The 26657-nt window shown below is 40.8% G+C and overlaps 1 protein-coding gene across 1 annotated transcript in view; it reads left to right on the top strand.

Moving 5' to 3' along the window:
• Nucleotides 1-26657, top strand: part of IL1RAPL2 (interleukin 1 receptor accessory protein like 2) — a 1148049-nt gene that overhangs the window by 74298 nt on the left and 1047094 nt on the right. The window contains exon 2 of the mRNA XM_075323820.1: nt 18183-18286. Within this exon, the coding sequence (XP_075179935.1) occupies nt 18205-18286 (82 nt within the window). The 5' untranslated portion in view covers nt 18183-18204. The remainder of the gene's footprint in view (nt 1-18182; nt 18287-26657) is intronic.

Here is a 26657-nt window from a genome sequence, read left to right as displayed (position 1 = left end):
TCTTTCTATTCTTGATAACCAGCTAAGGTAAAGCAGACAGCTCGGGCTAGCATTATTCGGCTAGGAAAGCCCATGGTTATTTGGCCCTTCCCAGCCTAATAGGAGCCTGCAGCCACCCTAGAATTCATGCATCATTTTAGATGCACCAATTCTAGTCCTTTGCCCGACTCTTCCTGATTGCCCTGTTGTGGTGGCAATTAGGGTAATATTTTTGGAGGTTGATGTCAGCTGTGAAATGTCAACTGGCATCAAGCCCTGGTGTAATTGAGATGTGTCTATCAGACATCCCCATTACTAACCATGTAATGATAAAAAACATACACACAGGAAAAAATAGTTTATTTTAATAATGACCCCCAATACTATAGCGGGCTTTACACGCTACGATATTGCTAGCAATTGCTAGCGATATTGTACGCAAAAGCACTTGCCCCCGTCGTGTATGCAATTTCGTGTGATCACTGCCGCGGCAGTGTCACACTAACTTACCTGGTCGGTGGCGTCTCTGTGACTGCCGAACAATCCCTCCCTCAAGGGAGAGGGACGTTCGGCATCACAGCGACGTCACCGCAACGTCACTAAGTGGCCGGCCAATAAAAATGGAGGGGTGGAGATGAGCGGGACGTAACATCCCGCCCACCTCCTTCCTTCCGCATTGCGGCCGGAGGCAGGTATGGAGACATTCCTCGCTCCTGCGGTGTCACATACAGCGATGTGTGTTGCCGCAGGAGCGCCGAACAACATCAAGAATCAACCATTCCCGATTTTTGGTTTTGGGACGACCTCTCCATGGTGAACGATTTTCACCATTTTTGAGGTCGCTTAAGGTCGCTGGTAAATGTCACACGCTGCGATATCGTTAATGACGCCGGATGTGCGTCACTAACAACGTGACCCCGACGATAAAACAATAACGATATCGTAGCGTGTAAAGCCCCCTTATGTCTTGTTCACTAATTTATTATCAAAAATGGCGCTATAAAATTATTTTGTATTCCACAATCCTTGAATGCAGCACTGGCAAATGTGAATAGCAGTAAAGTACAGCTATTCACAGGTGCCGGTTAGTGAAAACAACCCTCATCAGAACTCGGGTCTCATAAAAGACTCGATGACTCAATGCGGCCAGCCAATCACAGTAATCCCAGTAGCCAACATGGCTATGGTATTACCATGCATGACAGGCAATCGGCGCAATATTTTTTGGTAACAGCCGCAAAACATACTGGGCGGGGACTTGGGCATGGCGCTAGGGCATATGCGAAATTCAATCGAATATCGAGCTGTATCGAGCATGCTCACTCATCACTGCTCTCTACCACTTGGAGGGAATTCTTTGTGCATAGATTTTGTGTCTATATATCCCTTCCATAAGTGCTACAATTAGGTCATGTAACTTATACATACATATAAACTGTGTCACAGAATATAATAATAATAATAATAATAATAATATTTATTCACTTATACAACGCCATTAATTCCACAGCACTTTACATACATCATCATTACTGTCCCCATTGGGGCTCACAATCTAAAGTTCCTATTAGTCTGTCTCTGGTGTGTGGGAGAAAACCGGAGAACCTAGAGGAAGGCTGCGGTGCTAACCCACTGAACCACTGTGCTGCTGTCATGATCCAGGACTGGTATTCTCCGCTCCAGAGTTTCACAGACCCAGCCTGGTCATGTCAGGGGTTAACTCCCATCAGCTCATTCTGGTTTCAGGACACAGTATATTTGGTCTCTGAACATGCATTCCTGTGCTGGTTATAGTTTTGCTCTGCAGCCTGTGACTGGCTCTGGTGAGATTTCCTGGTTTATCTGACTCCTTGTTGTCGTGCCCTGACCTGTACCCTCCCCTGTTCATCCATCTGTCCCAGTCCCTGACTTGCTGCTCATGTCAGTTGTTTGTGTTTCCCTCTGCATTCCTGATTTCCCGGCTTCTGACTCAGTTGTGTTTTCTGACTTGATTTTAATCCTCCCTCTGCACTGACTTGACTTCCCGACTAGACCCTGACTGCTTGACTACTTTATTGCCCCCTGGTGGTTCACCTGTTAGCTGACTGCTGGAGTTACTCTGCTGTACTTCAGCTGCCTTTCTGTTACAGTGTAACTTTGACTCTCCTTCACTACTCTGCTGCCACCTAGTGTGGAATACGAAGTACTACGTCTTTCTAGCCCTTTGTACAGCGTGACAGCCGCCCTATGTATCTTTTTTTCTGCAATAACTTTCTGCCTTTATTTTTAAGTGAAGTTTATTTCATTTCTTTTAATCAACAAAGTTGTTTGATTTTTTTTATCACAAAGTCTCCTCTTTCTTTGATAAGTTTTTATGTATTTTTATTGGAGATTGTATGAACTAATTTGGCAAATAAATCGGTTAATGATTAATATACTGTTTGCATCAAAATTACAGCACACATCCTAGTAAGTGACACATCCCCGGAATCAGGCTCTCATGCCTTCATGATGCTGCTCTCAGATTAAATAGCAAAAACCTGCTGACAGATTTCCAGTATGGCCTGGTATTTTTGCATATCTTCCTTATATTTTGCTCTATTCTCCAAAACATTTTTATGTTATCTTTTTGCAATAAAATGAATTCAGTTATAAGAATATTTATGGCTTTTTGCCTTAGAGTGCATGACAATTGTTAACTTGATGGATTAAGTGAAAACTTTCTAAAAGCTGTTTCAGATAATGCATCTTGTCAGCAGTCACTCCGGCCACTCCGCCGTGTCGGGGAATAACAAAAATGACTGAGACATCTTGCATGCAGAACACATGGGGCCTTAGGTCTGATGTCTCCTACATATAAATGTGAATTAAAGAGGGTCACATATTCTGAATGGAGGGTGACGTTTTGTGTCTGCACCAGATGTTCCCTGGCTGGCATAAATATCAAATACTCTGGTGAATCAATGTTATAAATTTGGGTACCGTAAATGGCTTTGTGATCGGTGCCAGGTGCTCTCATTTCATTATTGGATGCCTGCCTGAAGTCAAAGCATGAATATTCTGAATATATAAAGATTATTTCTCATTGTACAAGAGAACACCTTCTTTTCTTACATTTCCATACCCATCTGAAAACATCTGTTAACAGAATTTAACCAGTGCAGCTCACTGATCCTTTATTCTATTTTTCTGGCCTTTTTTTCAAAGCCATGAAGCTGTAGACACTTTGTTTCTGGAAGAGCTTAACAGAGAAATATATATATATATATATATATATATATATATATATATATATATAACACAGACCAAAAGTTTGGACACACCTTCTCATCTCTAGAACAACTGTTGAGAGGAGACTTTGTGCAGCAGCCTTCATGGTGAAATAGCTGCTAGGAAACCACTGCTAAGGACAGGCAACAAGCAGAAGAGACTTGTTTGGGCTGAAGAACACAAGGTATGGACATTAGACCAGTGGAAATCTGTGTTTGGTCTGATGAGTTCAAATTTGAGATCTTTGGATCCAACCACCGTGTCTTTGTAGAAAAGGTGAACGGATGGACTCTACATGCCTGGTTCCCACCGTGAAGCATGGAGGAGGAGGTGTGATGGTGTGGGGGTGCTTTGCTGCTGACACTATTGGGGATTTATTTAAAATTGGAGGCATACTGAACCAGCATGGCTACCACAGCATCTTGCAGCACTGATGGTCCAACTAAACGCAAACCAGATGGAATAGCACGCCGCTGCGTGCTATTCCCTTCGGTTTGCGTTTAGTTGGGCCATCATTTATTTTTCAACATAACAATGACCCCAAACACACCTTCAGGCTGTGTAAGGGCTATTTGACTAAGAAGGAGAGTGATGGGGTGCTACGCCAGATGACCTGGCCTCCACAGTTACTAGACCTGAACCCAATCAAGATGGTTTGGGGTGAGCTGGACCGTAGAGTGAAGGCAAAAGGGCCAACAAGTGCTAAGCATCTCTGGGAACTCCTTCAAGACTGTCGGAAGACCATGTACAATTTTCAGAGTCATGAAAATAAAGAAAACTCATTGAATGAGGTGTGTCCAAACTTTTGGTCTGTGCTGTATATATATATATATATATATATATATATATATATATATATATATATATATATATATATATATGTATATATATATATATATATATATATATATATATATATAGATAGGTCCAAAAATATTTGGACAGTGACCGAGTGTTGCTGATTTGGATTCTGAAAAAGGAGAAAAAATATGATCAAAAAGTCCATATAATATGGAATTAAATTTATTGGTCAAGTATTGGGGGAACACAACATCACAGTGATATTAAAATCATTACAAAGTACTCAACTGGTCATCCAGATATTAATAAGTTAACACAATATACTAGGTAGTAATTCCTTGCCATGTCTCATTCCTTAATATATCATTCCCTATATGTCAGTAGGCTCACTGATATAATGAACCAACAATATGAAAAAACGATTGCTGTCTAATAAAAAATTCCCATCAATATATGGGGACAGCATTGTCACTAGATTAATATACATATAATCCAGAGATTCCAGGCATGGAGGCAGGGAGGGAGAGAGGGGGAAAGAAGGAGAAGGTAAATACACCCGTGGAACTTGAGTGGACAAGATGGAAGGTATATCTACCTGTATTAGCTATGGAGACCAGCCAGGTACACAGGACGCCCTACACGTGTTTCGCCTTCGTCCAGGGTCTACTTTGTAACGATTGTCCATTATATAGTCCCTATATTCCACATGAATATTAATATGACAATCTATGTATTTATGATATTAATTGCACACGGTTAACATGTGGAAGTACGTTTTGTCATCAGTCTGCTTATATCTGATTTGGATTCTGCATGACGCTATTTTTTAGAGAAGAAGGCCGTGTGGTGAAGGGGTTAAACCTGACAGTTTAAATTTCAATTGCATCTCAATTATTTCATTTTAAATAAAAAAAAAATTAAAATGGAACAACTGAGGTGCAATTGAACTGTCAGATTTAACCGCTTCACCACCTGGCAATTTTCTGTTTTCGTTTTTTTCCTCCCCTTTTTCCAAGAGCCATAACTTTTTTTATTTTTACTTCAATATTGCCATATGAGGGCTTGTTTTTTGTGGGACGAGTTGTACTTTTGAATGACACCATTCATTCTGCCAAAAATTGTACTGGCAAACGGGAAAAAAATTTCAACTGTGGTGAAATAGCAAAAAAAGTGCAATTTCATGACTATCTGTTAAAGCTAGACAAAAAAGAAAAACTGACGGCATGCTCAACATGTAGTCGGAACAAAAAATACTCAGTTGCATGCTGAAATGCTAAAGCATGCAAACCATGAATGTAAGAATATAAACATGTATTACTGCTTAAAGGAAATCTAGGGAAAATTTAGATATTTAGCATAAAAAAATGGCCATTTCTATATCTGCCCAGTAGCTTTTGGCAATCTCGTATTACTGGTACCTACTCCAATGCCGATGTGTTAAAAACCTCAATGTGTAGGGGCAAGCAGCAACATGCTATTAGAGAATAAAATCACCTGTGACTAATGGGGGAGGGGTGCACAGTCAGAGGGCAGGGCTCCCAAGATCCAGTCTGTCTTCTTTTATTACATGGTAAAACTGACTTGATTATGATTCCTCAGGTCAGTACGAGTTCGTAGATACCAAACATGTATATATTTTTTTTTTATGTAAGTGGTGAAAAAAAATTCTGAAATTTGTCAAAAAAAGAATTGCGCTTTTGTCTTTATAGTCCAAGACCCGTAACATTCTCATTTTTCGATATCTGGGGCTCAGTTACTTCTTATTTTTTCTGTCTAGAACTGACGTTTTTACAGATACCATTTTTGGGTAGATGCAATGTTTTGATCTGTTATTGCAATGTTGATGCAAGCAAAAAACGTAATTTTGGCATTTTGATTTTTCTTCCCTTTACACCCTTTACCGATCAGATTAATTTGTTTTATATTTTGATAGATCGGGCATTTCTGAATGCAGCAATACCAAATATGTTTCTATTTTTCTTTAATTGTTTTATTTTCAAAGTGGCAAACAGGAGGGGATTTGAACTGTTGCGTTTTTTTTATTTGTTCATATTTTTAAACACTTTTTTTTTTTTTACATTTTTTATAGTTTTTCCTAGTCCACTCAGTGTACTTGAAGCTGCAATCCTATGATCGCTTGTGCTGTACAGTGCGCTGCGTCAGCCGACGTACACAGGAACTGCTTGGTTCTTTAAGCTTGTTTAAACAACCCTGTGTGCAATATGACCATTATCAATGCATCTTATATGTGCAGCCCTATGACTGGCGTTTGCAATTAGAGGGTTACATATATTGTTATTATTCCTGTTTAGCCATTCATACAGGCTCATAATTTATTTTATTGAGCTATTTGCTTTTCTCTATTACAGTGGTACCTCGCTTAACGAGTAACCCACTTAACGAGAATTTCGCTTAACAAGCAAAGCTTTCTGTAAATTTGTAACCCACTTTACGAGAAAGCTTTGCTGTACGAGCGAAATTCTCACCGCACACACTTCCGGTTCCGTACATCCACCACACTCTGACCCGCACTTGCACTGTCCACACAAACACACACATGTATGCACAAACACACACAAACACACACGCACGCACATACAGTATTATGCTCACCTTACCTTCTGTTCCACCGCCGGCCTCATGGTTCTTGTAGTTCCCGGGTACATCGCGACGTCCTCGCGGTAAACTACAAGACCCAGGAGGCTTGCGATGGAACGGAAGGTAAGGTGAGCATATAATATAACATAATATGCTTACCTTTCGTTTCATTGCCGGCCTCCTGGGTGCTGTAGTGCGCCGCTGCGCTCCAGTCCACGCTGTGTATCTGCATCCATAGCGACGAGGGAGGAATTTCCTGTCACCGCTAATGAAAGGCAGAGCACTGGCCAATCAGAGGCAAGCGGCTCTGCCTTTGACGTCAGCGCTCTGGCCGGGAAGTTCCTGCCTCGTCGTTATGGTAACGCGATACACAGCCCGGCTCCGTACCAGAGAACAGCAAGTCCCAGCAGACCGGCGATGGAACGGAAGGTAAGGTGAGCATATAATATGTGCGTGTGGGTGCGTGCATGTGTGTTTGTGAGTTTGTGTGAGTTTGTGTGTATTTGTGCATGTTTGTGTATGTGTGGAATGACAGAATAGGGGATATTTTAGAAGTTGTGGAATGGATCGTCAGCATTGCAATGATTTCCTATGGGAAACCTTGCTCTGCTGAACGAGTACCTTGATTAACAAGCACACTCCCAGAACGGATTGTTCTCGTTAAGCAAGGTTCCACTGTATTTCCTAACTGGGTATTATGTGCTGTATTAGGGTGTCTGCTATTTAGCTGGGTTTACAATGTTGCACTTTGGACTTTTAATATACAGTGTTGTGCAAATTAATTGGGATAAAGCAAAAAACATATTTTTGAATATTTAATAATAAAATGTTCACTGTTACAGTACATACCAATTTTTAGTAAGAAATATGTCCTCCCTTAGCAGATATGAGATTTTCAATGCGTTTTGGCATTGATTCTACCAAGTTGTTGCATAAATTCTTCAATTCTTCATCATGGAGCCACACTTGTATGGCACTGCTTATCATGCATTCTTTAGTTGTACAGTCCATTTTGCCAAGACGTCTCTTCACATGCTCCACAAATTTTCTACAGGATTTAAGTCTGGTGAATTGCCAGGCCAATCCAGCACTTTTACTTTATTTTCTTTCAAGAATTTCTTCACACACTTGGAATTGTGGCATGGAGTCAAATCTTGTTGGAATGTCCCTTCAAATTTACGCATAAATGGCACAATAAAACGTTTTAACACTAGAAGTCCCAGAAATTTCAAGCTCCCCCCTGAAGTCCCGAAAGAGGGTCAAATGACCCTTAGTCTATACTGAATAGAACTAACTAGAAACTAAATGGCTAAACTCAATGGAAAACAACAACCTCCTGTGGTGCGACAGTAATGGCCTTAATTACAGAACAAAAGACGGTGATTATAGGATGTTAGCTAAAATCCTTGAGGTCATTCAACCCGTCTCTGGGCTCCAAAGGTAGAAATGTTAAATGACCCCTCTCTGGGACTTCTAGTGTTAAAATGTCTATGTATTTGGATGAATTCATCATACCATCAACAGGAAACAGGTTCCCTGTACCATCAGCTGTAAAAAAAAGCCCCAAAACATCTGTTTTTGAGGGTGTTTTACAGTTTGTTGAATATGACCAGCTCGCAAAGGTTCATTTTTCAGGGTCCGTACCAAACACATAGTGTTTGTGCACATGATCCCGAACACGAGTTTTCCTGGGAAGCTCGTGTTACAGTTCGGGTCTAGTTCGGGTCCAGGTGCTGTAAAAAAAAAAAGCACATTATTAAAAAACATTATGATTATACTTACCGGTCCCGCAACGCATCCTGCAGACTCTGGCTCCTGGCCGCTTCTGCTTCCAGGTCCGATCATTAACTTCAGGTGGTATTCACTGCACTGCTCGTCACTACAGTTTTCGTTTTTCTTCGGCTGTGTTCGCGGTGATGTGACGGTTCACCCGAGTCCATGAGCCATGGACTAGATTGAGCTTTGACTGTCACTGTGTGAGTCAGCTGAGGCGCTCCTGTCAGGAGAGTGTGCACCGTACCAGATGATACCGATGAGAAACTCGCAGGAGTCATACGCAAGCCTCAACTGTGCACTTGGTTGAAGTCTCTGACAGCTCTCAGCTGAGTCTGTGTGAGCAGACCTGTGTTTGTCTTCTCACACAGATGTAACAGAGCTGAAGATGCTCACCTGCCTTTGGACTACGTTGGAGAGGGGGGGAGGTTTGGAAATATAGATGGAGTACTAAATGTCTTCTGTTGTTTTCCTAATAAAATATTTTTTTCGCTGTGTTGTTGTTTTATTGTACTGTTAAAATAACAGATAATCACAGACACTGTCACAGAGTGGGCGTCTGTGATTGGATGCTGGTGTAACCTGAAACCAGCCCATACATTCTTGCATGTAGAATATATGGGCAGATTCCAGGTTACTCAAACAGCCAATCACAGACGCCCATTCTGCATGACAGCATCTGAGATTGGCTTTTGGGTCCCTCACACATATAGTAGTGTAAAAATAAATAAATCATTAAAAAATGATGTTGCGCTCCCCAGTATTTTTGATTCTCAGCACAGATAAAGTGGATGGCTACGGGCTGCCACCCCCACCCCCATCTGCCTGGCTTTACCGTGGCTGGCAATCAAAATGCAGGAAAGCGCATTAATTTTTTTTAATTATTTAACCCTTTCACGACCGGCCGATTTTTCGCTTTCCGTTTTTTTTTTTCGCCATTCTTTTTCTGAGAGACGTAACTTTTTTATTTTTCAGTCAATATGGTCATGTGAGGGCTCATTTTTTGCGGAACGAGCTGTACTTTTAAATGAAACCATCAGTTTTACCATATTGTGTACTAGAAAATGGCAAAAAAATTCCAAATGCTGAAAAATTGCAAAAAAAGTGCGATAGCACTATGGTTTTTGAGATATTTTATTCACTGTGTTCACTATATGGTAAAACTGATGTGTGGGTGTGATGCCTCAGGTCAGTGCGAGTTCGTAGACACCAAACATGTATAGGTTTACTTTTATATAAGGGGTTAAAAAAAAATCGGAAGTTTGTCCGAAAAAAGTGGCGCACATTTTACGCCATATTCCGTGACCCGTAGCGTTCTCATTTTTCGGGATCTTAGGCTCAATGACGGCTTATTTTTTGCGTCTCGAGCTGACGTTTTTAACGGTACCATTTTTGCGCAGATGCTACGTTTTGATCGCCTCTTATTGCATTTTGCGCAAAAGTTGTGGCGACAAAAAAACGTCGTTTTGGCGTTTGGAATTTTTTTGCCGCTACGCCGTTTACTGATCAGATTAATTGATTTTATATTTTGATAGATCGGGCATTTCTGAACGCGGCGATACCAAATGTGTGTATATTTTTTATTTTTTTTAACCCTTTAATTTTCAATGGGGCGAATGGGGGGTGATTTGAACTTTTAGGTTTTTTTGTTTTTTTTTAATTTTTTAAAACTTATTTTTTTACTTTTTTTTTTTATTTTACTAGTCCCCCTAGGGAGCTATTGCGATCAGCATTCCGATCGCTCTGCAGTATCTGCTGATCACAGCTGGAAGGCTGTAAACAGCAGATACGCTGTCTTTCTCTTTTGCTGTGCCCCGGGCACAGCGAAAGTGAAACCAATTCATGTGTAGTACAGGAGTCATCACATGACCCTGTACTACCATGACAACTATCGGGAGTCACGTGATCGCGTCACGTGACTTCCGGTTTCGGCGGTAAGTAAAACTTTACCGCGATTGCGCTTATAATGGCGCTGTCATGTATTGACAGCGCCATATAAGGGGTTAATCGGCACAAGCAGATAACGATTCTGCTCGTGCCTAGCAGGCACACATCTCAGCTGTGAAAATCAGCTGAGATGTGTGCCGATCGCGGCATGCTGCCGCCGGAGGACCGCGGGCAGTAAGATTATGTCATTTAGGACGTAATTTTACGGCCCGCGGTCGTTAAGGGGTTAAAAAAATAATTAAAAAAAATGTGTGGTCTCCTGCCATATTTTGATAGCTAGTCAGGTAAAACCAGGCAGCTGGGGGCTGGGATCCTCTGCAGCCCACAGCCTCCCCTGGAAATGGCAAACCATTTCAAGGCGCTTTATCCGGCTCATCCAGAGGCCCTGATGGCGGTGGCGCGCTGGGTAATAAAGAGGTTAATACCAGCTTTGTATTCTTAGCTGGTACTAAGCCCAAAATTAATGGTGTCACTCCATCTTTATTATAAAAAAAATCATTTGTCCGACGTAGTCCACAGGGAGAGCAATGTCAGCTATGGTTTATCGCTCTGTACAGACAAACATCTGTACAGAGCGAGAAGCAGGCTCACAGTGACAGTCAAAGTTCAATCCATGGCTAATCCATGGACTCGGGTGAACCCTGAAGTCACTGCAAACATGGCCGAAAACAGCCAAAAACCGATGAGTGACGGGCAGTGCAGTGAATACCCCCAGAAGTTAATGATCGGACCCGAAAGCAGAAGCGGCCAGGAGACAGCAACTGAGCGGGTCTGCAAGACGCATTGCGAAAGCGGTAAGTATAATGACAATGTTTATTATTAACTATATTCTTTATTTTACAGATCCAACCGCCCAACCCATAACTGTAAAGTCCAAGTTTGGGGTTCAGACGCAAGTTCGCTTTATCTCAGAACTCGAACTTTACAAAACGTTCGGGCGAGTCCCCGAATATGAACATTGGGGGGGGTTCGCCCATCACTAGCCCTATATACTATGAATTAATCTGGCTGCTTCTGCCTTCAGTCACATCATCAATAAACACTAGTGACCCAGAGCCATAGCAAGCCATGCATGCCCGGCCATTGGTTTTGCCACCACAATCACTGATACCCAAGTGCTGGTGTGAATGAATGCAGCGCCATCTAATGGGGATAATTAGAAAACAATTTGTCAGTGAGAAAGCTACACATGATTCTTTGCAGAAATTTCTCCAAACTGTAAAGTTATTCTTCCTGAATGTGGTTGTTTCTGCTGCTTGTACATGAATTTCTGTAAACCTTTTAGAAGCATGGGACAGTAATAGGAATGTGGGTAACAAATCTGCCAAGTGTGGACTTATCCTAATGAGAAAGCCATTCTTTCCTCCCCGCAGTAAATGCACTGATCTGGAGATATAATGATTGATTAGGCAGCGTTTTTATGCTTTCGGTTTCTCAATAGAGGATCCTCTCTACTGTAATGGATTTTTTGTAAGCATTGCATTGCATTGCTCCAGGAATGAACCTGCCAACATGATTCTCCCCAGATGGCAGCATATGCCAAGTGAAATCTTCATGGCACGTCACTTCCGATCTGTCTTACATTGCCTCTTTCACAAGCCCTCCACTGCTGTATCACAATCGTAACTTTTTTCTTATATCTTTATAAATTTATATTACATAATAAAACACTTTGTATTGAATAGATAATAAAAGTTATATAACTTATTAATTTAATGTAATTTGAAATTCTACAAAGATCCCTAGCAGGGCTACGTGGAAGCAATCTTGCTTGAGTTTTTCAGCCATACTATATTACCTTTGCAATATTTTTAGCTCCTTTGCCCCATCACAGGCAGCACTCCCTCCAGATATACCGGTATGTAAACTGTGCCGAATGTGCACCTCCAATAAACAGCAGTCGATGGATAAGTTAAAATGGTTGACTGATGCTTTGAAAAATCCAAATCAAAACTAAAAAAGCTAAAAAGAAACTTTATTAGGGGATTGCATTATGAAGACGACCTCTGTTTAAAAGGAACCTGTCCTCAGCTTTTTAGTCAATTACTCAGGAGGACGGCAATTACCAGGAGCCGCGGCAAAGACACCATAAGACCGGATCGGTTGCATTTGCATACAGCGCAAGAGGTATTCATTTTGTTTGGGCATATGCAGGGGATCAGGGCATAATATACCACTTTTTAGAATGCAGCATAGGTGCATTGGTAAGTGGTGGGATTAGCTCATACATTAAACAACTGGTGACAGGTTCCCTTTAGAAAGGTAAATTAGGTTTTTTGAAAAAAATTTTTTAAAGCAGATCCTCTCATCCAATTCTGTAAAAACAGTTTTAAAGGAAGACTGTCACCACAGAATGACTGTTGAAACCAAGTACAGGCACTCAAAGCATCATAGCGGGGCTAATTATGTGGTTATTTGTCCATCTGTCTCTGCCCTTCTTTGGCTTTATGAAGCCAGAGCTGTCAATCAAAGAAGAGAGGCAGGTGGAGATAAAAGGGAAAATAAGCAGTTGCATCTAAAGCACCACTCCATCCATTGGAGCATTTTGCCATCATTGGTCTCTTCATTAATTCAATGGAGTAAAAAAATTAAAAAATAATAATCGGAAAAGACAGTATAACAGATGTCACAAAACATCCCTAAACCAAAACGCTTGAAAAAATACTCAGGAAAAGGCTAAAAAAGTGGCACACAATAGAAGCTTCAGAAAATAAAATGGCAGAGTTTCCTAAAGAGTCTGCTACTTGAAATGCTCAGCGATTTTACTGAGTTGAAGGGTACGCTCAAACTAACATATAACTCAGATGACTGCAAGCAAATGTGTTATCTCATAGCACTCGCACCAATGTTATATTTTGGGGCAGTGTTCATCAGAGCTTTTTTTTCTCATGCCAATTCGACATGAAAAAAACATTGCTGCATATTGTGATTGGCAGCGTATATGAGACAGCGCGCACCCATTCAAGTCTATGGGTGTGTAAGGGGATTGCAGACAGAATATGCATGCATCCAATCCCCTACAGTGTCTTCAAGCAAATGTCACACATCTGCTGGTTGCACTGTGCAGACAAGAACTGAAGAACAAAGTGTGTGTTCCTCTAGGCAAGACTTTGGAGAAGACAGGTGACAATTGTAGTACAGTTATCTCAATCAAAAGCCCAGGAAACTCAAGGAGGGGAGAAGTTGGCTCCAAGACATGAGAAGAGGGAGATGTGTAAGCAGCAGATTGGCCTCTCTGCCATTACTGCAGTAGAAGCACTTGAGAGTGAGCCAAATTTGGAGAGAACTAGACTTTACAGGGCAAGCACCGAAGACCGAGAATCAGACTTTGCCGGTAAAGCACCAAAGACCAAGAACCAGACTTCGCCGGTAAACCACCGAAGACCAAACACCGAGAACCAGACTTCATATGTGACGCAATGAAGATCAGTTTCATTACCAGATCCAGAAAATAGATCCGGGCCATTATTTTTGCTCAGATGTACGATACTAAATGAGGAGTTACTAACTAGAATTGGGCTTGCGCTTTAACGAATTGTACCATAGCTCCATTATTCCCTATGTACTGATTCATTGTGTTATTTCTTGTTATACTGACTCATCCAGTTAAGTGGAAGTGGGGGTGACCAGTTGGAGTGACACTTACGTTTCCCTGATAGAGAGGCTGGAGTTGGGCTAACACTAGAAAATACCTGTTAATTAGTCTTTAATAGCTGCATATAGAGTATCATATTTAGACTTTGTATATTACTAATTTTGTAGTTTATAGTCATTTATAATGTGTCCGTTTTATCTCTTATCATCACTAACGCTTTATTTCTGTAAAACAAAATACTTGCTAGTCATCATGGAGTCGCCTTTAGTGTGCTGTTGCATTCTCAGAACCTGTCTTCCAGGTGTGTGGAAATCATTGGATTGCACCCAGATGACATCCAAGTGTTGTCTGATATACGCCGAGACAGGCAATGATGAAGGCTATGGAGAAATTTATCTCTCCATGTTTTCCACACCTGAGATCCGATTCCTGCATATGAGAGAATCGAATCCCAGTGAATGAGGCTCGGCTCACGCTCAGATCAGAGTTTGAGCCAAGTATAATTGGTATAATCCATCTGGTTCTCTTACATAAGAACATGAGAGAACATATGCTAAAGTGAGTGTATCCTAAAAGTCACCAAATGCTCATAGCCTTAAAACTCTATGAAAACACTTTCAGTTTGTTGCAGCCTTGTATAGCAATGCTTAGCACTGACTAATGTAGATACCCATGCAACAGGTATATTTTTTTGCGATTTTGTCTTTACGCATTATACTTAAGGGTGCTTTACACGCTGCGCGATAGCACCCGCCCCCGTCGTTCGTGCGATGTGTGGTGATCGCTGCCGTAGCATACATTATCGCTACGGCAGCGTCACATATACCTTTTCAGCGACGTCGCTGTGACCGCCAAACAATCCCTCCTTCAAGAGGGAGGTGCGTTCGGCGTCATAGCGACGTCACTGTGGCGTCACTAAGTGGCCGCCCAATAGCAGAGGAGAGGCGGAGATGAGCGGCCGGAACATGCTGCCCACCTCCTTCCTTCCTCATTGCCGGTGGATGCAGGTAAGTAGATGTTCGTCGTTCCTGCGGCGTCATACATAGCGGTGTGTGATGCCGTAGGAACGAGGAACAACTAGCAGCATGCACCACCAACGATATTATGAAAAGGAGCGACGTGTCAACGATCAATGAATTTTGATGCTTTTGCGATCGTTGATCGTTGCTCCTTGGTGTCACACGCTGCGATGTCGCTAACGGTGCCGGATGTGTGTCACTAACAACGTGACCCCGACGATATATCGTTAGCAATGTCGCATCGTGTAAAGCACCCTTTAGTCCCCTCTTCTGAGGAATATAAGATTTTGGTCTTACAGATTCCTTATGTATTATCCAAAGATACTCTTGCATGTTATATTGTATCTCATAACATCATTTGTGTGGATCGTTATACCCATGATTTCGCCGTTATGGTTACTTATAAAGTAGTTACATTTGGATACACAGTGTCATTATATATCTTGGAGAAAGTTCCCGTTCTCTGAGTGGTTTTGGGATTTGGTCATTGAATATTTTGGACACCTGTTATGGTTTAGTGAGATTTTGGATCATATTTTTTAAAGAATGGGTTTTTTTTTTCACTTTTGTTAATTTAGTTTGTTTAAGAGATTTTGAAAAATGACTTTTGAAAAAAGTGTAGATCAATTCTTTGAAGAGTATTCTGAAGGAAAACTGACCAAACCAGGCACTGCCCAATGAAAAGGCTGCAAACAACTCCAAACTCTTCAATGCCACTTTAGGAAAAAAAAAGAAGCCCTCAAATTAGTAGTGTTTTTTAATCCAGTTTTTGCTTGAAAATCTTGTGGGTTTTTTTTCAATTTTTTTCTTTTATTAATTAAAAGAATGGTGTTCTTTGACCTCCTTAAAGTCAGTGTAAATATGGCCTAACTCTGCTAAATTAGCAACTTGCCATTATTCAAAAATATTAAGACAACCAAGTGTAAAATTTAAAATTTATACATGTCAATTGAATTATACATGGTTATTTCCTACATAAACCATTTCCTGCTGTTTAAATTCACACCCAGAGAGACCTGTCAGTCAAGCAAAGCCAGGCGGAGAGATGCCCGCGGGGTCCGCCACCTGTTACTAGTCTTTTCAGCCACCTCGTTCCTGGATCCCTAATCACAGTATGTTTTCTGTGAAACTCCACAGCTTTTCAGATGGAAGGATAGATATTTGTGATGATGAAGTCTACGGTTTGTGGCAGCACGAATCACCAGACAGGGTCCCTTTAAGACGAGAAAAGACAGCAATGAGGCTATAAAACTCATCAAGGCTCTTAACACTTGTGCGGTGAAAGTGTTCTGTAAAGCAATTTTACTGAAATGTCCCACTGGGGTTTTATTACACACAACACATTGTATTTTAATACTATTTTAATGTATATGTCAGATCCTTTTATAATTGGACATTAGGTTTTAATTGTATGCAGTCCTGTCGAGTTCATGAAATGATATCTGAGAACTTCAAAATGACTCTTCGTACTGCATTTAATAAGTCATTTAATAAGTAGAAGGAGCAAATGGGGAAAGTAATTTTGAGTCGTGCCACTTGAAAAGCATTATGGTTTCACCATTGCAATTATCTGTTAAAACTTTGTTCAATCAAAGTTTATTCTTTGTAACTGTCTCGTCAAGATATTCTTAGTGACTTGTGATATCGTACGTTGAGGTTAATAAAAAATTATTAATTAAATTTATTAATAGTTATTGATTAGCTTTTCATGCCTTAACTTATCTGCTTTAGGGCGCATTCAGATTTCCATGCAACTCTGTCCAAGTGCAGACTTCAGTGCACAGACTGGCCATGGCTCTCTCGACTCAAATGTCACATAGTCTCAAACTCATACTCAAACTCATAGAGATGAAGAAGGTTGGGATGCTTGGGCTGGGAGAGCCATGGCTAGTCTTTGCATAGCGGTCAAAGCTCAGATTGATTTGGGTCTTCACCTCGTGATGGATGAACCCAAACTGTAAAGTTTGGGGTCCGTACTTTAAAGTTCATGTTACTGTTTGGGTTCGGGACCAGACTTAACTCGAACATAACCCCGGAGCCAAACCCCATGTAAGTCTAAAAGACCCGAACTTAAGTGTTATAAAATGGTGTTAGTAAGGGCTAAGGGGCTGCAAAAGGAAGCAAAGCGGGGATTAAAGCAGGACAATTATACTTGTTTGTGCTTGTGTTCTGATCTAAGTTTCTTGACACCGGATCATTGTTTGACTCCTCTCTGCCCGCTTCCTGTTCCTGTCGTGACCTCCTGGCTTCTGACCTCAGACTGTTACCTCATCTCGTTTCTGTCTGCTCCATGAATCTCATACGCACTCTCCTGGAATTCTGACCCTTGGCCTGTGACTTGACTGCGTTTTTGCTTACTCCCTGTGTCCTGACGTGTCCTCCTGTTTCCTGACCCTGGCTTGTCTGACTACTCTTCCGTCTATAGTATCCTTAAGTAATGACTAGCATCACATTACCAAGTTTCCGTGCTTTCACACTGACTCCAGGTCTGCTCATTAAATCTCATGAATATTCACTGCTTTATCTTGACTGGGTAACAAAATTGAGGGTGACTGAACGCCGGTTTTTAAATTATTTATTTAAATAAATTAAAGTTGTATCGGGTCCCCCATATTTTGATACATGGCCAAGATAATGCACACAGCTGGGGGGGACCGCACTCCATTTTTTCCAAATATTTATTTATTTTTACACTCCCGTTCAGGACCCAGACAGCTAGTGTGAGGGCAACCAATCACAGTCATCGCCACCCCAGCAATTTGACTGCAACCAATCACAGATGTTGTCACAGAGGGTGGGCGAGGAAGCAGGACTGCAACCAATCACAGACACTGACACCCCAGCAATCTGACTGCACCAATCACAGACACTGTCACAGGACTGCAACCAATCACAGATGCTGACAGCCCGGCAATCTGACTGCAACCCATCACAGACACTGTTACAGAGAGTGGGCAGCATATAATTAATAGCTCAGTTGGAAAGGATTTGTAAGCATTGCACGTGTTCTGCTAATGCTGCTAGACAGAAGCGGTAGTCAGTCCCCTTGGCAATGAGCTGTAAACAATAAAATATAAAAAGATTAGGGGTTCCATTTAAATATAGAATAAATTGCAATGGTGCTTGTTTTAAGAAACTATATTTAAAGATGCCCATCTTACTAGATGGGAATAACACTTATAAAGTTCAGATTATTTATAAAACTTTCTTCTGTTTTCCAGAGCCTGGATAAGTCGGTGAAAGATGAAGCCTTCTGTACTCTTCACCTTTTTTGTTTGGACGGCTGTAAATGCAGATGTCAAGCTGGTGTCCAAAAGAAACTCTGGTAAGATGGAGCATTTACTTATCTAAATATATTACGTTACGTTATGTTACGAAACGGTAATTTTTAAAGAAAAGTTATTTTATACAAGTTACTCAAGGTTTTGATATTTACTCAAGAAAGCAGATGGAGAAGTTTAATTATTTGAAAAAAAATGAAAGTATATTTAAAGAAGTTGGCCACTACTATAGGTCATCAATGTCTGATCAGCCAGGGTCCGATACCCCACACTCTGCCAAACAGCTGTTCTAGGTGCCGGCATCAGGGGTCGGAAATGCTCAGTTCCGGGGTTGCCTCATCTTCTTGATAGCGGCCGCAGCTGAGTACTGCACATCCGCCTCCTATTGATTTGAATGAGAGGTGGATGTGCAGTACCTACCCGTGGCCGCTATCAGTTCTCAGAGCAATTCCAGACTGAGCATTGTTGGCTGCCTGCTGTAGGGTGCTGGCACCTAGAATACCTGATTAACTGGGGTGCGGGATGTCAGACCCCGGACGATCAAACATCGATGACCTATTCTAAGAATAAGCCATCAATGTAAAAGTAGTGGCCAACCTCTTTAAACCATACATGATGTGGAAGCAAGCCACATGTATGGTAACAGGAAGGGGGAAAAAAGGAAGGGGTTGTGACTGTCAGATCAGATATTCAAATTCTATCGGTGCTTGTTCTGGGGAAAAAAAAGCACTTTTATGTTGAATTTGAAAAAGCTTCTTCTGGATCAAGTAATGGAAAATGTATCAAGAGGAACTTTTTATGTTTGAAACAATGTCTTTATAATTTAGATAAATTGCTTCCATAGAACCTAATCTATAATAGATATTGTGGTATTTTTGCAGAGGCTGACTTGTTTTGCTTAAGCCTATGTAACTGAATGATACTATGTTTGAGAGCGTGTGTATATAGGACTGGAAAATGACTGCTAAAATGCTTTCTAGGAATCTAGTACTGTCTCAGTCTGTAATTAAATTAAAGAATCAAAAGTGATTTGTCCTTGACAGTGACCACTTTTTAACAACAACTGCTACAATTTTTGCTTACTTTCTCTGCTTTTTTTATTAAAGGTGACTGTGCTGTTTTGGTAGCAGTTCAAATTTATGTTTATTCTTGTCTTTATATGAATCTTATATCAACTATGAAACTTTTTAAAAACTTAAAGACTAACTAAACTTTTCTGTGAAATTATTCATCAGCCTTCGCGCTTCTTTATTACCCTATTTTATCTTCTCTTTTGAACAACAAGCTCACGGCTGTTTTAACTGCCTAGTTTAGTTCAAGCTTCCTATCAGCTGCTGCTCAGCAAAAATCAATAGTTTATTTGCAAACAATCTGTGTTGGGGACTTTGCCTTTCTGAGTATGGGGCAAAGGGGCAGAGAGACTCAGACAGAATAAGTCTATGATGGGATTATGACTATGTGCGCATGTTGCTTTTTTATGAGCAATCGCCGTCGGGTCTCCAAATGATGTTACAGCCGGGATCTGGTTCTCATTGCTAGGAGTGGTGCCGTACCGCACCTGGCAGTTAAACCCCCTGAATGCTGCGATCAATGTGATCGCAGCATTTAGGAGGCAGGAAGGAGGATTGCTTACCTCTCCCTGGTGATTGGTTGTTGTAATGCGATCACGGGGACCCAATCGCTACAACGTCAAACCCGGGTAGTCACCATGACGACCCCGGGTTACTGAGCTACAGAGAGCCTTACACACCATGTTGGATGCATGGCGTGTGAGGCGAAGTGCTGCAATATAATCCACTGCAGTGGTAAAGCGTTGCAGGGGATTATAGAAACTGAGAAAAAAAAAGCTGAAACAATTGACATGCTGCTTCTTTTTTCTGCAACAAAATCTGCAAGGAAAAAAGAATCAGCGTTTACACAGCAAGTCACGATTCTCATAGACTTTGCTGGCATGTGTTTTTCCCCACAGTATTGATTAAAATCTGCAAGGAAAAATGCATGAAAAAAACGGAAAAATAATGCAACGTGTGCACATAGCCTATATGTCTTTTCTGTTTTAGTTTTTCTGCTCCTTTCCCCCATGCTCAGAAAAGCATCTTGAGCAAAGCAGTTAAAACAGCTCTGAGCATGGTGTTTGGAAAAGACAGAGAGATTCATAATTTTGAATTATGAATAAATTAAATTCAAAAATTTGAGAAGGCTGGTCAATAACTAAATAGAAAAGGTTAGTTCCGCTTTACTATAGCCTTCAATATTCTTATTCATTAGAAAGGAACATTTTGAAACATTTAGTAAATTGATTAAAGGGAACCTGTCAGATGCAATAAGCACCCAGAACCATGAGCAGTTCTGGGTGCATATTGCTAATCCCTGCCTTACAATCCCTTTATACACTAGCATAGATAAAGTGATCTTTAGAAAAGTATTTGTAAAGATCTTTTATCTTATGCTAATGAGCGCGGGGACTAGTCCCAAGAGTGTTATATCCCCAAACTAGTCCGCCCATTTAGCATGTTAGTACACCCACAGGGGCGTACTAACATGCCATTCAATGCAGCGTCACCAGTGATGCCACACGTACCTGTGTTCGCTGTGACTGCGCTTTTGAAGGCCCGGCACTTCCGGTCATGCGCAGTAGACCTCTCTGAAGCAGGGAAGCATACACCCGGCTTCATACTGCGCATGACCGGTAGTGCCTGGCATTCAGAAATGCAGTCACAGTGAACACAGGTATGTGCGGCCCTGCTAGTGATGCTGCATTGAATAGTATGTTACTATGCCCCTGTGGGCGTGCTAACATGCTAAGAGGGTGGCTAAACAGGGGATAAAACACCCTTGGGACTAGTCCATGTGCTCATTAGCATAAGATAAAAAATCTTTAGAAATACTTTTCTAAAGATCTCTTTATCTATGCTAGTGTATACAGGGACAGTTAGGCAGGAATTAGCAATTTGCGCCCAGAACTGCTTGTGATTTGGGTGCATATAGCACCTGACAAGTTACCTTTAAAGTGAACAATCTCCATAAACCTGTTATACCTATTGTAGAAACTGTGTTTTGTGGATCCAATTTTGTAATATCCAAGGGACTGAAGACTCCTTTATCAATTAGGTGTACACTTTTTTATGGATTGATAAAGGCCCTGTGTTAGCCGAAACGTCAGACTGTTTTTAACCTCTAATGAACATTGGAACCAATAAAGATTTTTTTAATTGATGAAGGAGTCTTTGGTGCATTGGATATTACAAATTGGATTTCCTTTGCAATATTTGAAGGGCTGCACCAAGCTGCATGAACGATTGGAGTGGTACGTGGTAGATACCTGTCTTACGTGTGTCTCGTGGATGACACGTAAATCCTCTTTTGGTGCATGTGTGATACATTGAGCCATAGGAACTGCACTAGGCATAACCCAAGGCATTTATGTCTTTGCAGTATTTTCACTGCTATTTTTACTGTTTTTATTTACATTTTTTTCAAAATGCTGAATGGAAGCCACCAACATGCATGCTATTGAAAGATCAGAATGTGGCTTCATTTTATGATAATCCACGTGAATACACAGGACAATCGATGTCTTTAGGAAATAAACATTTCATATTAATTTGAACACAAGCATCAACATTCTTTTTTTTATACTAAACAGAATAGAATTGAGCTAAATATAATTTAAAAGGGAAAAAACGGTCGTTTTTATCTATATTATCAGATTCTGGAATTGTTGAAGTGGCGTAAGAGCTTTACTGTAAAAGTGGTCTGAAAAAAGGAGCAATTTTTATAATTGATTTCTCATTTTTTTATTCAGTTCTCTTGAATAGACCGATCCGGGCTGTAATATGCAGCATATTAGAAATCATTAAAGCTCTCTTTTTATTAGCGTTAGATTGTTAGCATACCCGCTGATGGAAATAGCATGCATAACTATGCCCCACGTGGTGGGAAAACCTCTGTAATGTGAAGTATGGAGTGTGTTATCTGTTTCTTAGTGACTGTAAATTGAAAGTATTGATTGGTTTTATTCCTTCTTGATAAAAGGTAAAAGGATAACAATCGGCCGGCTTTAACTAAGTCACCAAAGCTCCACTTTGCTTTCATGGTAGTTGTGTTACGCTCTACTCTGCTACACAATGAGACACCTGAGAGGCTTCGCTCGGTCCTGATATTGATTGAGAATTATATTGATGGCTGGTTATTTTTACACTCCACAGATTGGAACATTGCATCGGAGGAGATTCACATCATAAAAGCGAAATCACGGAGCATGCATAGATAGGTTCACAGTGCTTCAGACCCTGTAGCCGAATGCTTCCTGACAGCTGACCTATATTACACTGTTCCTCAACCTTTGCAATCTCTGCTTTTGTTGTAGAATAAAAAATATCTTACCTATACATCAAAAACCATTATTGCTTTCTCTGGCCTTCAAAGACATCAGTTTGACAATTATTTTTTTGGGGGGAAACTCTTTTTTCCTAATGAAAATTTATATTGCAAAAAATGACAAATTCTGTTTCATTAATTTTAGGAATTGACATTTTAAAAGGGACCTGTAAGGGGATTCAAGCTCCATCAACCATGGGCAGCGTGAATCAGACACATTACTCTCATTGTAGATATCTATGTTCTTATCGGAAAAACCTCAGCATTTTAAAGATAATGTAGTTTAAGGCTATGTGCGCATGTTGTGTTTTTCCTGCGTTAACGCTGCGTTTTGAACTGCAACGTTTCAGTGCCAAATTGCATGCATTCTGCTTCCCCAGCAAAGTAAAAAGCATCCATAACGAGTTCAAAATGCATCCAAAATGCATGCGTTTTGGATGCATTTTTTTTGACAAACGCAGTGTTTACAGTTTGAGAGGGTGCGTTCTTTTCCGCACTGCACAGAACGCAACGTGCGCACATACCCTAAATAGGGGCCAAGAATTTGGAGACTGAGAAGACTAGAAGGCAAGCTCTCGCCGGCTTCATCCCGTGCCCACCTTGGCCTCATCAGGTCTCTCCATGACTCATACCTGCCTATGGTTTAGGTAACAAGATTCACTTGACATATTCCCTTTTAAGTTGTTTTCTTAACTGTTGAAAAGGGTCAAATTGCAAAGTGGTTGTAAAAACAAGAAACTTTGCAAATTACTATCTCTATAATTCTGAGATTTTTAATTTTGTTTACTATTTATTGCCTAGGTTGCCAGGTACCTCTGTAATTTATCACTGGTGGTTGGTCTACCAAGCGAGGAAAGCAGTGCTTACAAGCTTTTTACTATAAAGATTGCTGGATTCAGCCAGTTTTATTGCCTTGATACTCCTCCGATGCTGTATAGACAAAGCTCTGATTGACTAAGTTAGCGGTTACCTCTGTAGTTGATCACTGGTGGTTGGTTCTACTAAACAAGGAGTCAATAAATTCTGATCACCGCACACTCAGAAGTAGTTTGCAAAAAGTGTTCAAAGTTTATTCAGAAATGTGGTACAGGGCAGTAGGTGGTGTCAGGAAATGAGTGACTAAAACAATGTTTCAACCCTGCATGGGTCTTGTTCACGTTGTCGCTCAGATATGCAGTGCAAGAGGCGCTCTTGTGCCTATATTCATTAGTGGTAAACAATGGTAGGTACCTTGAATGATATAATAAGAAAATAGGTGTCTTCTGAGTCCTGGTTATTGGGAGCGCCTCTTGCACTGCACATTTATGAATAAACTTTGAACACTTTTTGCAAACTACTTCTGAGTGTGCGATGATTAGAATTTATTGACTACGTGGGATTCTCATCCCCTCTACCAGCACCTATATCCTGTCTGAGTGCACGCCATACAGAATCATTTACTAAGCAAGTAAAGCAGCGCTTACAAGCTTTTTGATGTAAAGATTACTGGATTCAACCAGCTGCATTGCTCCAATGCTCCTCCAATGCTGTATAGACAAAGCTGTGATTGCCTAGGTTACAAGTTACCTCTGTAATCTATCATCGGTGGTCGATCTAATAAGGAAGGAGAGCAGCGCTTAAAAGATTTTTGCTATAAAGATTGCTGGATCCAGCCAGCTTCATTGCCCTTATGCTCTTCTGATGCTGTATAGACAAAGCTGTTCTTGCCTAGGTTATCGGTTACCTCTGTAGTCATCATCAGTGGTCAGTTTACTAAGCAAGAATAGCAGTGCTTACAAGCTTTTTGCTATAAAGATTGCTGGTTCCAGCCAGCTTCATTGCCCAAATGCTCCTCCGATGCTGCATAGACAAAGCTGGAACTACCTAGATTACCAGTTACCTCTGTAGTCTATCAACAGTGGTCAGTCTACTAAGCAAGGAGAGAAGCACTTACAAGCTCTTTGTTATAAAGATTGTTGGATCCAACCAGCTTCATTGCCCTGATTCCCCTCCGATGTTATATAGACAAAGCTGCATCTGCTAGCAGCATGGGTGAGTGCAAAGTTTGGAGCAGTGCTGCAGCTATGAAGCTGGTCCAAACTCTCAATCCAGAAGAGTACATTGCCCTATGACAAGATGGAAGCCAGAAGGCTGGAAATAGGTCTCCTGAAGATGGGAACAAAAAGAGAATAATCCTTTAAATATATGCTGTAATGTATAAAATGATGGCATCTGTAGATCAACCCAGTGAAAACAAGTTTACATTTGTTATTTAATTGCATTTCGAACATGGTCACATCCAAAAGTCGCAGAAGATATTGTATACATTTCTTTCTTTACCTGTATGATGTATTGTACAGATCTTATAAATCATACATTTTGGAGCAATATACGCTCTTGTGTGCCTCAGTATGGCAGCATAGTTTGGCTGTAGGGGAGAATATCTCATATGGCTAGTGATGGAACATTCACTTTTTTTGCACTGATTCTTGAAAGTTAACAATAGCATATGGAAGGACATTAGAGCCTACAGACCTTTACATTTGTCATGAAATTTGTCATTTTTTACGATATTGTGTTTTGTTTTTTTTTGCAGCATTGCATGCGTGTTGTGGTTTTTAGGATTTCTCTTAGAAGTCTCCAACCACAAGACAATCTGAGCTACGCCTATGGCCATAGCTACCTTTGTGAAGCTAGAATTAGGATTCTTGCAGCAAATGTCCCAAACTGTGTTATAAATTATAGTTTCATCTGACTACCTACCAGTGGTGCTTTTACCATCAGTAATCTATATTACAGCCGTTTCAGTGATACTTGATTTTTCCAATCAGTCCACTGAATACTTTCTACACCAAATGTAAGCAGACAACTTGGAAGTAAGTTTTAACTTGGGAGCATAAATGGAATCTTCTTTCATCCTCATCAGTTTTGGGTCGAAAATTCTTTACTGTCATTATCGCTTTGATTTTTGGATAGAGAGCTCTAAATATCTTCCCTAATCATGTATTAGATTTAAACTTTTAAATTCAATATGCCTGCAGCAACCTCTATAGGTAGTATAGGGTCTACCTACATACAGTACATAGTACCTTATCTTTGAGTTCAATGAGTAACTTTGTGCAGTAAGATCCTCAAACTAGTCTCCCTTTTACTCGGTAGTCTGCAAATAAATACCATTTTAATCAAGTGCACTAGTCTTATTGGAAATGCTGTAAGAAGAAACTGAGTTTATGTTTTCCCTGCAGCCTCACATATCAGGCGTGCTGACATTTATTAGGGCTTTTACGGCTGTAGGCAGTGCTCTTTCCTATCCTTTCCTATACAGATAATTTGGGCTTCATGTTTGCTGAATCTGTTTTCTAGCTATGTATTGTGTTTTCCTATATCACCGTAGTCTTTACATGTGGGGGGCTAGCTATATCTTTGGGGACTGCTCCAAGGCTGATTAGCTTTTTTTATATTTCTCTCTGTAAGAATATTTAGTTCTCCGGCTGTGTCGAGGCTACTAGGTCATCGTAGGCACACCCCACAGCTACTTCTAGTTGTGTGTCAGTATTAGGTCTGCAGTCCGTTAAGGTTCCAGCCACTCTGGTTACTTTTTGGGTTTCCGCCTTTTTGTCCTTTTCTGATCCTTCTCGGTCACTGAATTATAAGATCAGGGCTGCGATGTAATCACTGCCAGTTCTGTGGACATCATCTCTGTCCTACAGACAAACATTTTTCAATGGATCCGTCGAACGACAGATGAAACGTGAGGCCATCCGTTGCAATCTGTCACTAATACAAGTCAATGAGAAAAAGACAGATCCAGTAGCATCAGTCGCTGGATCCGTTTTTTTTCAAAATTCGACGGCTTGTGACTGGTGGCAAAAAACTGATGTGTGAAAGGGGCCTGAAACGGAATTTACACGCAACGACATCGCTAACGAGATGTCGTTAGGGTCACGGAATTCGTGACGCATATCCGGCCTTGTTAGCGACTTTGTTGCGTGTGAACGTTAACGATCAAGATTACTTACCTAATCGTTGATCGTTGACACGTCATTCCTTTGCCGA

Source organism: Anomaloglossus baeobatrachus, chromosome 9 (assembly GCF_048569485.1).
Source record: "Anomaloglossus baeobatrachus isolate aAnoBae1 chromosome 9, aAnoBae1.hap1, whole genome shotgun sequence".
Taxonomy (NCBI): domain Eukaryota; kingdom Metazoa; phylum Chordata; class Amphibia; order Anura; family Aromobatidae; genus Anomaloglossus; species Anomaloglossus baeobatrachus.
The sequence above is the reverse complement of the archived record's forward strand: the minus strand, read 5'-3'. Positions and strand labels throughout refer to the sequence as shown.